We start from the raw sequence: 15,237 nt of genomic DNA, 5'->3' as shown, positions 1-15,237 counted from the left end.
TTTGTCCGTAGGTACCCACTTTCATAGCTTCATTCTCAAGATAGGTATCTCTGTTGCGGGCTGCTCAATCGGTTCGAGTACCATCATCGAATGTCTTCCAGAGCCCTCCATTTCGTCTTTGTGAGTAGGTAGCCGCTTTTTCGACAATCACTTTTCGAGATATTCGTATTTGAAGCTTGGACTCTACGGACAGTGTCCCCCACCTTCTATTTTTGCTTCCAATGCGTACCTACCTACGGATTTTTAGCGCATTTTTGAAAAAAATACGCTATTATATTCGTTATTGCTGGCAGGCCGGCTGTCCGCGTGAGATCTCCACAACTACAATAGCTAGAGAATTCAAATTTTCACTAAAAGCTTTCTGCTATAGTGTAGATGTGCAGGCACTAGTCTATTTTGAGTTAGATTATTTTCATTTTCATTTCATTTCATTTTATTATTTGTGATCTATACAATAGTATTTTCACACGTCATCAGGTACAATTACATAATATTAAAAAAAAAAGACAAAGGACACGAGAACATGATCACACAAGGTACTGTTGCTTTTAAAACTTAAATGTTATCAAATTTATCTTTTAAAAATTCTTCATAAGAATAAAAAGCTTTTCGTTTAAGGTAACTATTTACACAGTTTTTAAATGCGTGCAAATCTAAATATTTTATTTGTTTTGGCAAGACATTGAAAAATTTCATGCCGTAAAATGTAGTGCCATCTTTGGTCTTGTTTAATCTATGAAACGGTATATAAAGATTCTCTTTGTTCCTTGTATTGTAAGTATGAATATCCGTGCTTACAGTTAGTGTAGTCATGTGTTCTTGATTACTTGTGAGATCGATAATTGAAGAAAATAATTTTGATATGGGTTTCGGAGGTGCTATAATTTTACCGTTAGATAGCGCTACCAGTATAAAAACTTATTATTTACTTTGTGATTTGTTTTACAAAATGAAGACGTACCGTCAATTGAAATTAAATAAAATTAATTATTTAACGCAGCCAAAATTACTCGTGAGATCGATAATTTTTAAACTTCGCTAATAAAATACTGACCTGCATTACCAAAAATGCGCTTTAATCATGCATATGCTGATTTACAACTTGTTTATGCATATAGTCTAAATTTATGGAGGGATATGGCTGGTTAGCAATCCCGGCCTCCATTTGTTGATGAAAAATTTGCTATAAAGAATTCAGCCTCATATACTCGTATATGCCTCGTGATTTTTATATGAGCCTCATGGTAGGGATGTTTTTTCTACACTATATACAATTTTAAGAACTATGGGAAAAATGCTTCAAAAGAAGCTTCTCGACGACGACGTCCCGGCCGACGAATACCTTTCGTCCATGCCACAACCGATAGCTGTTGACACCATAATCCACGAAAAAACAGCTCTTGTTCCCCGACTATAGTTTCTTCCGGTTCTCCTTTCGTCCATTCAGTTCATACAGTTTGTCTTTTCGTTTTCCGGTGAAAACAACTTCGCCATTTCGCAGAATTTCGGCACTGTTCTTCCGAAACACCACTTGAATCCCCAATACTCGGACACTTTGGATCGAAAATAAATTCTATCTTAGTTCTGAGACGTGAAATTTATTATCTTCGATTGACATTATGTCCAAACAGCACCACAGTAGTTGCTCTCAAGCGTCTGTCCAGAAGTCACTCTGATCAGCACTTGTATATCCAATTTCTTAACGTCTCGCAACCAATCAATCGGCCAAACCATATGATCCGATGTGCCCGAATTGAGAATCCACGAAACGGCATTCTTCTGCGAATCGCTTGCCACGTTCACCGACAGACTCACGAACACTACTTACTGACATTCGCCTTGCCTCTGTATACACTTTCCGTCTTGTCCTTCGACACATTTTTGTCCTTATCTCATGTCTGGGCACTCCGCCCGCTTGTGTCCAACTTTTGCGCAAATGTAGCATTTAAATTTCTTCTCGTTGATCTATTTCACTCATTCGTTCATTCATTATTACTACCCACGTCACTACTACTCCCTTTACGAGCCAACGCGGTCTGCAAAGCCGGATTTTGCTACTGTTTGCCGTATTTAAGCTAATAATCCGCGATGTTCTTGGTAAGAACCCTCTTTCGACAATCCGTTCTTGAGGTATAAGGGAATATACCCGATTACGACAAGAGGTCGAGGAGGAGGGCTATGGTTGGTAGAAATTAATTCCTAGGATAAAACTAGTTCCCCCCACCTCCCCTTCCTCCCCGTACTTTGATAAGAGGACAGAAGGAAGGGCAGTAGTTGGTAGAAAACGGTTCCTTTCGTTGAGACCTTTAATTAGAATACAATGAGAGATAAAATTAATGTTTAACCCCCCCACAGGCCCCGTCGCTCACTGATCTCGAAAGAGTCGCATAGGAAAGTTATTGTTTGTACAAACCAATTTATTTCGGTGAGACCTTTCATTAGAATACTATGAGGGGTAGAACCTGTGTTTAACTCCCCCCCCCCCACCCCATTTCCTAAAGTTTAACTTAGCACTACTAAAGGCATGCGTAAGTATACAAAATCTGAGACCAATTGGTTGTCGTATGTAAAAGCTATGCACGTTTTACTCTCAAAAACAGCATCTCAGGAAATAATTCGTGGGAGGGCCCCCCTTTTAGACAGCGAAATTTGATGGCCGTCTCGCACACCTTCAAGGTATAGGCTACCTACTGCAAAAAATTGCAGGACTCTAGGACCATTCCCCTAGAAGAACTTCAAAACGGTGGAAGTGGGTCCGGACGGACGGACAGACCGCAAACAATAGCACATTTTTTTTTAATTCTTAAAAAATGCGCTAAAATTGGGTGATATAGGGGATCAAGACAAGCACTTTTCTGAAATAAGTACCGCTATTTTGGGCTGGATAACGAAAATGGATTTGTTTTGTTTGAAATGTGATTTTAAAAAATTGTTCGACAATTTTGTTCCTTAACTCATCAAGTATGTACACAACATAATTCCGTGGTCCATTTTTGTTGTCCGGCCAAGAATTGCAGCGGAACTTTTTTTTTCGAATTTTTAAAAACTAATTTCAGATTCGTGATTTTCATGTTCAGAATTTTTTTCGCACCCTCAAGTAGAGGTGCGCCTTTTTGTGATTGGAATTTTGAAAAAAAAATTTTCAAAATCGAATAGGGCATACCCGAAAACTTATTCAAAGACATCTTTGTAACTCTTATTGGTTGCTGAGAAAAAAATTAAACAAGAAATCCGAATTTCACCACTTCTTTGGGGGTGGCTCCTAAACGAAACACGTTGGACCCTCGATTTATTTGGAAAAAGTGCTTGTCTTGATCCCCTCTATCACCCATTTTTTTTACATGCGGTCATTAACACCCTGTATACAACTCTGTGTCTGTACCTCAAAATCGCCATTATTATTTGTTAATCGTTAATAAAGTTTCATTTGCATGAACACTGGCTCTTGAGTTTCTGCGAAGCCGGAGCCCATCAGCAGTTGCTTTTATCATTGATTAATTATATACACACAACGTATAATCAATGCTTTTATGCATAGCACAGAAGCAAAACAACCAGGCACGCTTCTAGTTACGCCACTGTTATGGAAGCACAGAATCTGCATTAAACGCAATGTGTGTTGTCTAACCATCGTATTACAAAAACCCATACATGACGGTTATTGGAAGAAAAGGGTTGGAACTTCGCACATGCGTATTCTCAACAACCTTGGGGAAGCAAGGGGAATCTTTGGTGGTCAATGGTCTTGTATTTTTAAAAGTCTTTAAAATTAGGTATTCCACGGCGATCGTCAACCCCTACCTTTCAAGTTCCGTTTGGCAGATACTTTTAATAGTCTGATAAGTAAATAGTGATATTTTACGAGATGCCGCCCGCTGATATTACACCCACAAGTGTTTCCGGCTCTTTCGAGCTGGTGCACTGTGTTAAAGCCTTTAATAGAATACCAGTGTACGAATTTAAATCTAAACATACAGGCCTCACTGTTGTCATCACAGAGGTCGACGGTCCTGTCGTTAGTGGTTTTTTCTGTTTAGGTAAGTTAATAACGCATGGTGAATTTGTAGCCTAACTGATGTTTTCAGCTACCGAAGCCTTTGATGATGACGGCCTTCCACACACCCTGGAGCATTTGATATTTTTAGGCAGTGAATTGTACCCGTACAAAGGGGTTTTAGATTTATTGGCCAATCGATGTTTGGCATCCGGTACGAATGCCTGGACTGATGTTGATCATACCTGTTATACAATGCAAACTGCTGGATACGAAGGCTTTTTGTCACTTATGCCTATTTATATCGACCATATTTTATACCCCATTCTTTCTGTAAGTGTACAAATCCGTTACAAACAATTAAACAGCCTACTGTAGGAAGAGGCATTTATTACCGAGGTGCACCATATAACCGGCACCGGCGAAGATGCCGGTGTTGTTTACTGTGAAATGCAAGGCTGTGAGAATTCTGGTGAATCGAGACTACATTTAACAATGCAACGAAAAATGTATCCCGGTAAATGCGGATATTCCTCTGAAACTGGGGGCATAATGAAAAATCTTAGAGAATCTACCACAAATGCAAAGGTTCAGACACAGCTTAAAATATTAATTGTTTCACTTATGTCTTGTAGGTCAGAAAATATCACAAAGAATTTTATCGTCCCGAAAATCTAAGGCTAATAATTGTCGGCCTTATCAAACCCGACGATGTCTTTCGTGCCTTAGAGCCGGTCGAAAATAAAATTATTGAAAAGGTAGTTTGGAGATTTCGTTAATTAACAATAAACCTAAACTTTAGGGTGATCGAGGCCCTTTTACCAGACCGTGGCAAAATCCCTGTCCGGCTGTTGAGCAGGCAGAAGATATTGTAATAAAATATCCCTCGGATGATGAAACTTCGGGAATGGTTAGTGTTTCGTGGCGTGGTCCTTCGGCTGTTAAAGCGAATGCCGAAGTAAGCGCTTGCGCAATATTGCTGAAGTATTTGACGGATTTTTCTGTGGCCCCCTTACAGCAGGAATTTGTCGAAATCGATGATCCATTTGCAAATTTGGTGAGTAGACTTCTCCGGTGGGTAAGGTTAAATTGGTACCTGAACAATGTCCCAGCATCCAGTGTTAGTAAAATGTATATAAGAAATTCACCAACCACAATCTCCTTGCTTTAGCCAAATTTATTTAGGTGCTTTGTACAGGGTGTTCATTGTGCAAAAAAATTGGGTGTGATAGGGGGGACCAAAACAAACATTTTTTTTCCAATAGAGAGAGGGTGTTTTTTGGAAGCTACCCTTAAAGAGTCATCAAAATTACAAATATTTTTTAATTTTGTTTTGATTTCGACGCCTCTTCCACTCGACTTTTTTTGACAGAACTGGAATGTATTACCCTATAATGTTTTTATATTTTACACATCATGGCTTAACTGGTAAGAAGAATTGTAATGGCTGTCAGGAAAACTGTTGAATTTACAGTTGCCATTTTACAATAATACACGCTGTACACTTCCATTTGGTATGACTGTATGGCCAGATGTTTCCTTGTTCTTGAATCCCCTACCTCTTTTAGGATACTTGCAATAAAATCGTCGTTAATTTTTTGTAATTTTTTTTGCCAAGTCGTTCGTTCGATTGTTTAATAAAAATACATTGTATGTGTATTGTGTAATTATTATATTTTTTGTTGTTTTTTGTTAAATTTTCAAAGTTTCAACATTTTTAACCTTGTAATATATCAAGGCTAGACCCAAAGGACTGCACAACTTAGAATTTTGGATTAAAACTAATTGAACCCCAAGGCACACACATGATCGTGCAGAACTACCTAACTTGCATAGCAAAAATAATTGAACGTTGTGGTGTGAGAATGAAGTAAGGTATAGAAGCAAAACGAACAAATTTAATCAGGGGCGGACTGGGTACTTACGGGCCAGGTGGAATTGCATAGGTTATGGGCCATTAAAGTATTAGTGTAATGAAGATGGCGGGGGGGGGGGTCTGCGTCTGCCACCCACCACCTCCGGGCCAGTCCGCCCGTGGATTTAATTGAAAAATAAATTTTGAAAATTCACAGAGGCTAGGAAAAACCAAGGTAGTAAATTAGTATTAAATTGTATTGCAGAATTAATTGCTTGTAATAATATATTCCTCGAGATCTTTACGCATCCATCATTTTGACAACATATCTTAAGCGGTTTATTCGAGGCGCCTACATACAAAATTTCATTTAAATATCAACAAATTAAAAAAATTAATTAATTGAGCATGCGCGAAACAAATTTTTTGCATAGGCATTAGTTTCACTTTTGTTTGAGGTGCCTAGACGCAAAATTTCATTTAAATATTTGAACAAATGAAAATTGGATGCGCATACAAAAGTTGGGTTGGCATTAATTTTTTTGCGTCGAGGATTGCGCAAATACAAAAGTTGGGTTGCGCATGCGCCAATTTTTTTGCATCTGTATAGTTGTGAGATCTTGAACCCTTAAATACGTAGATGGACAACATGCACACAGGTATTGGTTGCGTATAAAAATAAGCTTAAGAAAACGTTCTGAAAGGAGAAGGTCCAAAATAAACATAAGGCATACCGTGTTAATAGGATCTTTGATTAAGCTTTTGGATTTAAAATTTTGTATACGTTTTTTTAAAATACCTATTCCAAGCTGGCGCATTCCTTAACGAGGATTCCGGACACATTCTGATTTTCATTGTTCAATTAAATATTTATACAACTACACCTGCAGAACTATTCCTTGGAGAACAGTATATAATTGTCTGTCAAAAAAATTAGTAGAGGGAGCCAAAACAACAATTTTTTTAAATAATAAATCAGATCCAAAGTGCATTGTTTGGGAGCTAAGCTCCAAAGTTTGTAGTTTAATTTTTTCTCAAAAAGCATAGCACAGGTTTTCGGGTATAGGCATTTTTGTGGCTCTGCTAATAACTAGTTTGATTTTTTTGCCATTAATCTGGGGGATTATTTACGGATAAAGTACAAAGTTGATTCGTTTCATTTAAATTTTTATCTCAGTGTTGTTTTTTTCCTTTCAAAAATTTCGTCAATGCGTAATTCATGTTTAAATTTTATCTTGCCAGGCACGCTGTTAAGAGAAGAATTGCGCATTTTATATGGAGAACTAGGGACGTTTGGCGCGTTGGGTCGTTGATTAGCAGTTGTTTTGGAAATCCGTTAGGAGTGTGGAAGTGGTTTTCTTTAAATACTGGAGAGAACCTGAAACGAGGCTGCTGCTAGTTTTCGCGACGGTTGAAAAGCATTTCTTAACACTAAATTACGGGCAGTCGGCCCTATTTGTTTTGTTCAAGACACAGTTCGTCATTTTTTAAAATGATAAATCTGCGCAGTACTGAATGCAGTTCTTACGACAACACTTGATTTGGGACATTGTATATATATATTTTTTGAGCTTCATCTAAATTTTTGAAAATTGGCTGGAGTTAAGTTCATCATATTAATTTCGTGATCATTGTAGGTCTCGTATAGTCTGTACGAAAATTCCGAAACATGTCTGTACCTAATGTTCCAAGGGGTACCGAAAGAAAAACTTCATTTAATTAAACCAAAGCTAGACACAGTTTTCAAGGCGATCGTCGATCAGGAAGATATAGACATGAAACGTTTAAAATCCATCATCAACAGACAAAAGCTCGAGTATCTCAGCAATTTAGAGATTAGTCCCCATTCGTCAGTCGCAAATTTATTAATTAATCAAATGTTATTCGGGCATTCCGAGGAAGACTTAAAGCAGCGCATCAATCCGTTGGCCCATTTAGAGAAAATGGACCAGGAGCCAAAGGAATACTGGGTACAGTTATTGTCAAAATGGTTTGTTAATAACATTGTCGTGGCAATACAAGGCGTGCCGAGTACGGAGGAGCAACAAAAAATGGCGGCCGAAGAAAAATCCCGAATTGAAGCTCAAGTTGAGCTCCTCACCGAAACTGGTGTAGCACAAAAAGCGGATGAACTCGTGAAAGCTATCGAGTTCAATGAAAGACCTCCTCCCGATTCAATGTTGACGTGTGTACCAATTCCTAATGTGAAGTCGATTAATTTCCATGAAGTAACGCGCTACACCACGCTTTCCTCTAATCAGAATCACATCAATCTCTCTAATACGCCCGTTTTTACGTATTTCGACCACCTAAAAAGCGGCTTCGTTTATGTGAGTTGAGCAAAATGACATTTTTTTTAGCTAACAGTTTCGTTTCAGTTAGCCGCGTTAATGGATACCTCAAATGTTCCCATGGAACTAAGACCGTATTTACCGATTCTTCTGGAAACTCTTTTGGAGTCTCCCATCAATAGAAACGGCGAAATCATTCCGTACGAAGATGTCATTGCACAATTGCAAGACGACACTGTATCCGCCGGAAAACAACTGGGGCTGTGCGGGTTAGATTCCGGCCGTTTTCAGTGTGGCATTTACGCGCACACGGCGTCTATTATTTTACAATTGGAGCCCGCCAAATTCGAACGTGGTGTTATTTGGCTGCGCGAATTACTTTACCAAACCCAGTTTACAGTGGAAAGATTAAAAATTATCGCTGCAAAGATTATTAATGAAGTTGCACATGCTAAACGTAGTGGGGGATCTATGGTTTCCTACATAATGAAAGCGCTTCGTTATGTACCAGGTATGTACAATTTGTTTCATCTTTAAATAACCTTCTGTGTCAAATTTAAAGAAAATCGGTAAGTAAGCATATAAAAAAGGATAAGATATTCCGTGTGCCTAACAGGGTAAGGTAAAAGAGCAGTTTTACAAAAGGACCTTAGTCTTCTCAAACAATAAACTGAAATCTTACTTAAATTGTGTAAACGTTTTAAATCAAAGAAAATTATCACCAACATTATACTTGGCAAAATTTGTAATAGAGTCATCAGGTTATCTTTTGATCATTTAAGAGCTAATGCAAATGTGGTGTCATTTGTTTCTGTTAGTTAACCCATTTAATTGGGTAAATATGTAGTAACATAGAGTAAATACAATAAGAGTTCCAGACGCTTATTAATTTGTGGCCACCTTTCACATACCTCATGTTTTCATGTTACGCATCCGTTCGTACTATTGATATCCATTTCCGCCGGCCACAGTGAGATTAAAAGCCACCGTTTTACAAATAAATTTGCAAAAAATGCGTCAAAAAGAGATAATTACAAAAAAAGTTCACTGTTTGCTGCTAAACAATGGCCTAGACCAGAGGTGTCCAAACTGTTGTATCGTTTGATGTACTCTACACCAGTAAGATCCTTCGAGATCTACCAGCTACTTCTACTATGAAAAAAGGTTTCTGTTGGGATGATTTGCTATACCACCCGCACATCTTCGTATGCGCGATTCTGCCCTTTTATATCTAAGAATAAGTGTACAAAATTTTGTTCCAATCGGTTCAGCCGTTTAGCCGGAAATGAGAGTACAGACGGACCGACACAGACCAACATTATCGAGATTTTGTTTGATTCGGATTTCTGGTGCCTCAAAACGTGTATTTCCGTCAAAAAAGTGGGGGGGGTCACTTTTTACCCCAATGCAATACGTACTTACTAACGTGTGGGTGGTAAAAAAGTCTTCTTTTTACTATTTATCGAAATGGTAGGTTTTTGGTCGCTTGGGCGCACTCGTTTTAAGTTAAGCGTAAGCTGATGAGATGATCGGCTCGGTAGATCGCGATCGACGGTTTGGCCAGCTCTGGCCTAGACGGTCCTAAAACTGTTGTCTAAATTCAATACGGGCATATCTTTAGCCATATAATACGCAATGCCAAAAGTTGAGTCGAATCGATTCAAAATTCACAGTGCCCTTTTCGCATCTCGACTAATTATAAACCGAATTGCAAACTTTTTTATTTATGGAAGCATTTAAATGAAATTTGATACATGGCCACTTGAAACAAAGGAAAATCTAACGTTAGTTTCAAAATTTAGGTTTGCGCATGCGCAGTGTCAACTTTCTTATTTAAGAAAACATTGAAATGAAATTCTTCTTATAAACTGAAATTGAAGGACATCAAAATGGATTGCACATATGCAACGCTATCTTTCATATTTGTAGCCGGATTTTTACGATTTTAATAGAGGTTGCATCTGACAAATGAGAAATGAATGTAAGTGGAAATGCGCTTTTTGTAAACTTTTTTAACTTGTTGTCTGTAATATTGAGTGGGCGGGGTTTCAGCTAAGGCTGCTCTACCAACCTAACCCACTACACATTTACAAATGCCCATGCCTGTACCCGGATTCGAACCAGGGACCCTTAGTACCGCAGTCCAGCTTCAACTCAACTGCGACACACGGGCCGGCTTAAGAATGATGTTATTGTTTGTAAAAACACCCAATCACATGTCTTAACAACACTGTTAGCTGACAACATAGTTAAGTATGCTGTATGGCTTTATCATACGGGCCGATAATCATTTTGAAATTAACAATTTTGTGGTTTTCCGTGTATTTCTTACCCGAGCGAAAATTTTGATTTTACCGTATTAAGTTTTAAAGTTTAAAAAGAGCACAAGCTCAAAAATAAATTAAAACCAACAACTTTTTTTTAAATGAAAATACATTTTTATTTTCCTTTTGGAATTTTACATAGTGTTTCATGTACAGGGTGTCCCATTTTCGACACTGTTATAGGCGTTATGAGCTCTTTTTGAGTCAAACTTGCAATGGTAAAATCAAAATTTGCACATTTTTGCTTCAGAGATACGGAGATAAATCAAACAATTTTCAATTTCAGAATGACCGTATATATTCTTAGTAAAACAGAAACAAAAAAATGTTTCTTGAAAATTATTGATAAACAATCTGCGGTTTTCAAAATAAATAATTATACAGTACTATCGGGTTAAAAAGTTATTGGATCTAACTTAATTTTATTTAAATGGCATACCCTGTATATCAATCTAAAAATAGCATATTAAGTTCTGTTTTTTAAAATATAACACTGAAAAAATTCAATATCGATTCAAAAAGGTTCAAAAAAGATTTCTTAAACATTCAAAAATTCGTTTGTAGTAATTTCTAATTTTTTCCGTGTCAGAAAAATGGGCGATAGTTCGTAGAAAACAGTTCCTTTTATTGAGACCGTTGATTAGAATACCATGATGGGTAAAACGTGTGGTTGTCCCCCCCCCCCACGCCTTTCCCATTTTCAAAAGTTTTACTTGCCACTAAAGGCATGCGCATGTAAAGTGGTATTAGACTCTATTAGTGTGACGTCAAATTTGAGCGGGAAATTCGAAATGCTGGACTTAGTCTGTCGAAGATATTGACCCCTATCGTCCCATACATTAAGGATCACGTTTAAATAGGTCCTGTTTTCGGGCTTATACTGACCTTACGCGCATTAAATAAGCATATCGACCCTCTTATATCGAAACAATGACAGCTAAACTAAATACCATGTCCTTGATGTGGACTGTCAAACTATACCTGCGAGTCTTTGATGGCCGATTTTGTTCTCTGGGTTGCAGTTGCGACTGTAATTGCAAACATTCCTAGCAACTTTTTGATATTAGGGAAAACCAGCTCATTGCATTTGTCGTACGTTTATATAGTCCATTTTACATACCTACTGAAAGTCGAAAGTGAAATAGCTTTCCGGACATTTTTGAAGAGACAGATTCTGGAAATTTTTGAAGAGACAGATGTGCTTTACATGTTGCAATTCTTTTTCACTTTCAAGTGAAATTTTGGTAATACCAACAAAAATTGAAAAAGGTTTTCGCCCTAAGGCGAGTAACTTTAGCGCATTTTCCATGCATCGATCAGAACTTTCCAAAAGGTCATAGCTATATACGCTATGTTTTTCTTTGCTAGAAGCATCTATGGTGAACATTTCAAAAAAAAGTCTCCATGAATAAGAACGTTGGCATTTCTCAGTTTGCGCATGCGCACAGATGCATAACTACAGGATTCGTGTAGCACCAGGTCTTGTGGAGGTGTCAATCGAAGGCAGACAACAATGTACCATATCCAGACCATGAATAGATCACCCGTAGCACACAAACAGAGAAAACTCGCTTTAACGGCCGCATGGTGTCAATCGAAGGCAGACAACAATGTACCATATCCAGACCATGAATAGATCACCCGTAGCACACAAACAGAGAAAACTCGCTTTAACGGCCGCATGGGAAGGGTTACAGATCACGACAGAAATTGGGCATAACTTCGACCTTTCTCAGGTGGTTGGGCATCAAAACCTATAGTGAGGCACGATGACAAACCACGTTGAGCTGTTCCATAATAAGCCATTACAACGGCAAAGCCGAGCGGTCCTATAGTGATGCATTGCAATGACGAAGTCGAGCTGCCCTATAGTGAGGCATTAACTAAGGCTACGCAAACTTCCCGTAGCGCGGCAATACGCCAACACTTCCGCCGGACCTGGTGTGTCAACACGTCACAACAGTCACCATACGGGAAAAGGAAGTGTGTTACAATAATATACTTGTGTACCTAATAGATACTAAAATGTCCAAACCAAAATTAATGCTTAATTAAAAGAAGCTTATAAAAAATATCCTGTGTTATGCACTACGCGGGAAAAGGCGTGCCACAATAAAAATAGCGCTGGCGAAATATTTCTTTTGTCCACCAAAGGCGTTGACCTTTTCGACTACGTTCTATTCTTTTTTTTAAACATGCTGTAGCAATGACAACTGCCGCCATGCGGCTGCGGGTGAGGTTTGTGTCATTCACAGATTCCTTGGCGGCAACGTTACGGGAGTGTACCTCCCGAGCCTTTCTCAAAATTGAGTAGGTATATAAAATCGTAGGTACTGAAACACAAAATAAATAAACAAAGCACTAAAAAAACCGAAGTACACCTGCTGATGGCTTTAGAAGTTCTTATTTTCCACAATGTGGTTTATATACGCACTCCAATTGACCTACTTAAAAGCCTCAACCAGACGTATTTTTTAGATAGTAATCAACAAGCAAACGGCGTTTTCAAGCAGCACAAATTTCTAACTCAACTAGTGAGCGATTTGGAAGGTCCGAATTCCGCCGAAGTACTCGCGGTGATGGAAAAAGTGAGATCGATGATCACGGACCCGTCGAACGTAACCCTGTACTGTGCCGCCAATTTAGATTATTTAGGTGAAAATCCGGTCGAAGCGTTTAACAACTTGCTAACGCCGGAATTGAATTTAATCGGAACTCAGAAAAGGTAACATCTAAATTGCGCCGCATATTATCTTGGAAATGTCAAATTTTAGTTTAAATGTTACTCCGGATTGGAAACTGTTGTCGCCTCAGAACGAGAATGGTTTGTCTCATTGTATTGTTGGAATGGGATGCTTGGAGTCTTCCGAGTTTAGGCAATCTACCGCGAGCGTGCGTGCCTACGACGATCCTGATATGCCCGCCATTATGGTGTACGCGAATTATTTAACGCAGGCCGAGGTGGGTAAACTCGATTTCTGGTGAAAATCCAAATAATGTTTGGCGCTTTAGGGGCCTTTGTGGAAGCAAATAAGAGGGAAAGGATTCGCTTATGGATTCAGTATTACTTTAAAAGTTCACGAAGGTCTCATGCATTTAGGATTTTCACGCGCGACAAATGTCGTGGGTGCCTATAAGGAAGCGGCTGAAATTGTTAAGAAGCAAATCGAAACCGAGGAATGGGATAATACACTGTTTGAATCGGCTAAGTGCTCCCTAATTTACGAGTTCATCCAAAATGAAGAATCGATCGGATGTGTTGTGATGCATTCGTTGCAAACTTACTTTTTCGGCGTGAATTACGAATACAACAGAACCTTATTGCAATTGATAGATGAGGTCACGATCAACGATTTAAACCGTGTAGGCAAGAAATATTTCGCGCCACTCTTCAATCCGTCGCAAGTCAAAACGGCGATTGTATGCGATCCCACTAAGGTTGAAGAAATTGCAGCCGGATTCAAACAGTGAGTACATTAACTTTTTTATTATCATTGTGATTGGGTTTTTATAGGTTTGATATTAATCTGAAAGTCTACCCGTCTTTGGAGGACAGCTTTCTTACAGAAATGTGTTAAATAAAGTTGATTTTGTAATATTTGCTTATTGGATGCATTTAAATAACACACAAATCCTGTTCTCAATGTGTAGGCTAACTCCTCATGTAATCTTGAGTACCTACATATTATTAATATCATTGGATTGCTACACCAAAAAATACAAACAGTTGTAAATATGATCAACTAAAATTAAATATATATCGTTGTGATTCTTGTTATGTCAAAGAATAACCCATCTTTGCAAATCCACAACCTTATTCAATGATCTCGAATCCTATTGCAGTGACATACATACAATCACAAACTTTGCACCAGACAGTGACATTAGTTTTCTGTGCGCTACATGTGAAGCAGACTGTTTTGGTATTAACAAAATTGTATTTCGACATCACTGCTCGCAAGTTCAACATTGTAGCACAGATAAAGTACCCAATTTGTCTGTGGTTGTAGTAGTACTTGTCTTACAAGACCAAATTGACGCATTTAAAGTAATCTAAAAACAGAAAACTTGTATACATCCCTACATTGACACCAACATTTGGTATTGGTTTGCGTGGACTGGAAAATGGAGTCAGAAGCTTCTGAAATGGGAAAAAGCTCCGGAGGTTAAAGAAGAGAATGAAAAAAGTATCAACTTCACCGTTTTGTGACAATATGAATGTGCGACTTTCGACTTATCTGGACTGTAAAATGGATTCGAATAAACGCACTTTTTGACAATGATAAAAGAATATATTTCAAAACTCGCACCCAAAAACTACTGAAGAGAAATGAAATAAAGAGCCCATTTTTTAAAATTACTTAGTTTTTCAAATAATAATCCCTTTATCTGGTCGTAACAACGTAATAGAAAACCCAAAACGGACCCAACGCAATTATCAGAACCGCGCCCGTTTTTACTGAATCCGAGAGACCCCAGCGCTTCTCTACTCCATGATTTCGTCTAGCCACAAGGGAATTACCGAAGCCAGACGCTTCACTGCTCACCTTTGTAACACCCATCGTTTTAAACCAGCCTACTTATCTCCTTTAAACCAACTCGTGCCTAGTATCCGTATATACTATGCAATTTTGCCTATGTTACAACGTGAAAAAGTCACAAATAATTATAGAACTTATAGTGTATTTAACCCCCAGGTTCTACGCTAACTCACACTATAAAAACACGTAATAAAGTCAACCCGGCAACGTTTAAAAATGACCACCCGAATGA

The 15,237-nt window shown here is 38.3% G+C and overlaps 1 protein-coding gene across 1 annotated transcript; it reads left to right on the top strand.

The window, feature by feature from the left end:
- Positions 1-3,697: 3,697 nt before the first annotated feature.
- On the top strand, positions 3,698-14,238 carry LOC116170484 (uncharacterized protein C05D11.1-like). The gene is made up of 11 exons (XM_031486919.1): positions 3,698-4,037; positions 4,086-4,327; positions 4,373-4,582; positions 4,630-4,752; positions 4,797-5,051; positions 7,487-8,179; positions 8,228-8,651; positions 12,943-13,189; positions 13,239-13,425; positions 13,477-13,931; positions 13,979-14,238. The coding sequence occupies exons 1-11, from the start codon at positions 3,866-3,868 to the stop codon at positions 14,040-14,042; spliced, it is 3,072 nt and encodes a 1,023-aa protein (XP_031342779.1). The 5' UTR covers positions 3,698-3,865; the 3' UTR covers positions 14,043-14,238.
- The last annotated feature ends 999 nt before the right edge of the window (positions 14,239-15,237 follow it).

Source organism: Photinus pyralis, unplaced genomic scaffold (genome assembly GCF_008802855.1).
Source record: "Photinus pyralis isolate 1611_PpyrPB1 unplaced genomic scaffold, Ppyr1.3 Ppyr1.4_LG5, whole genome shotgun sequence".
Lineage (NCBI taxonomy): Eukaryota > Metazoa > Arthropoda > Insecta > Coleoptera > Lampyridae > Photinus > Photinus pyralis.
Note: the sequence above shows the minus strand (reverse complement) of the source record. Positions and strands in the feature narration are given on the sequence as shown.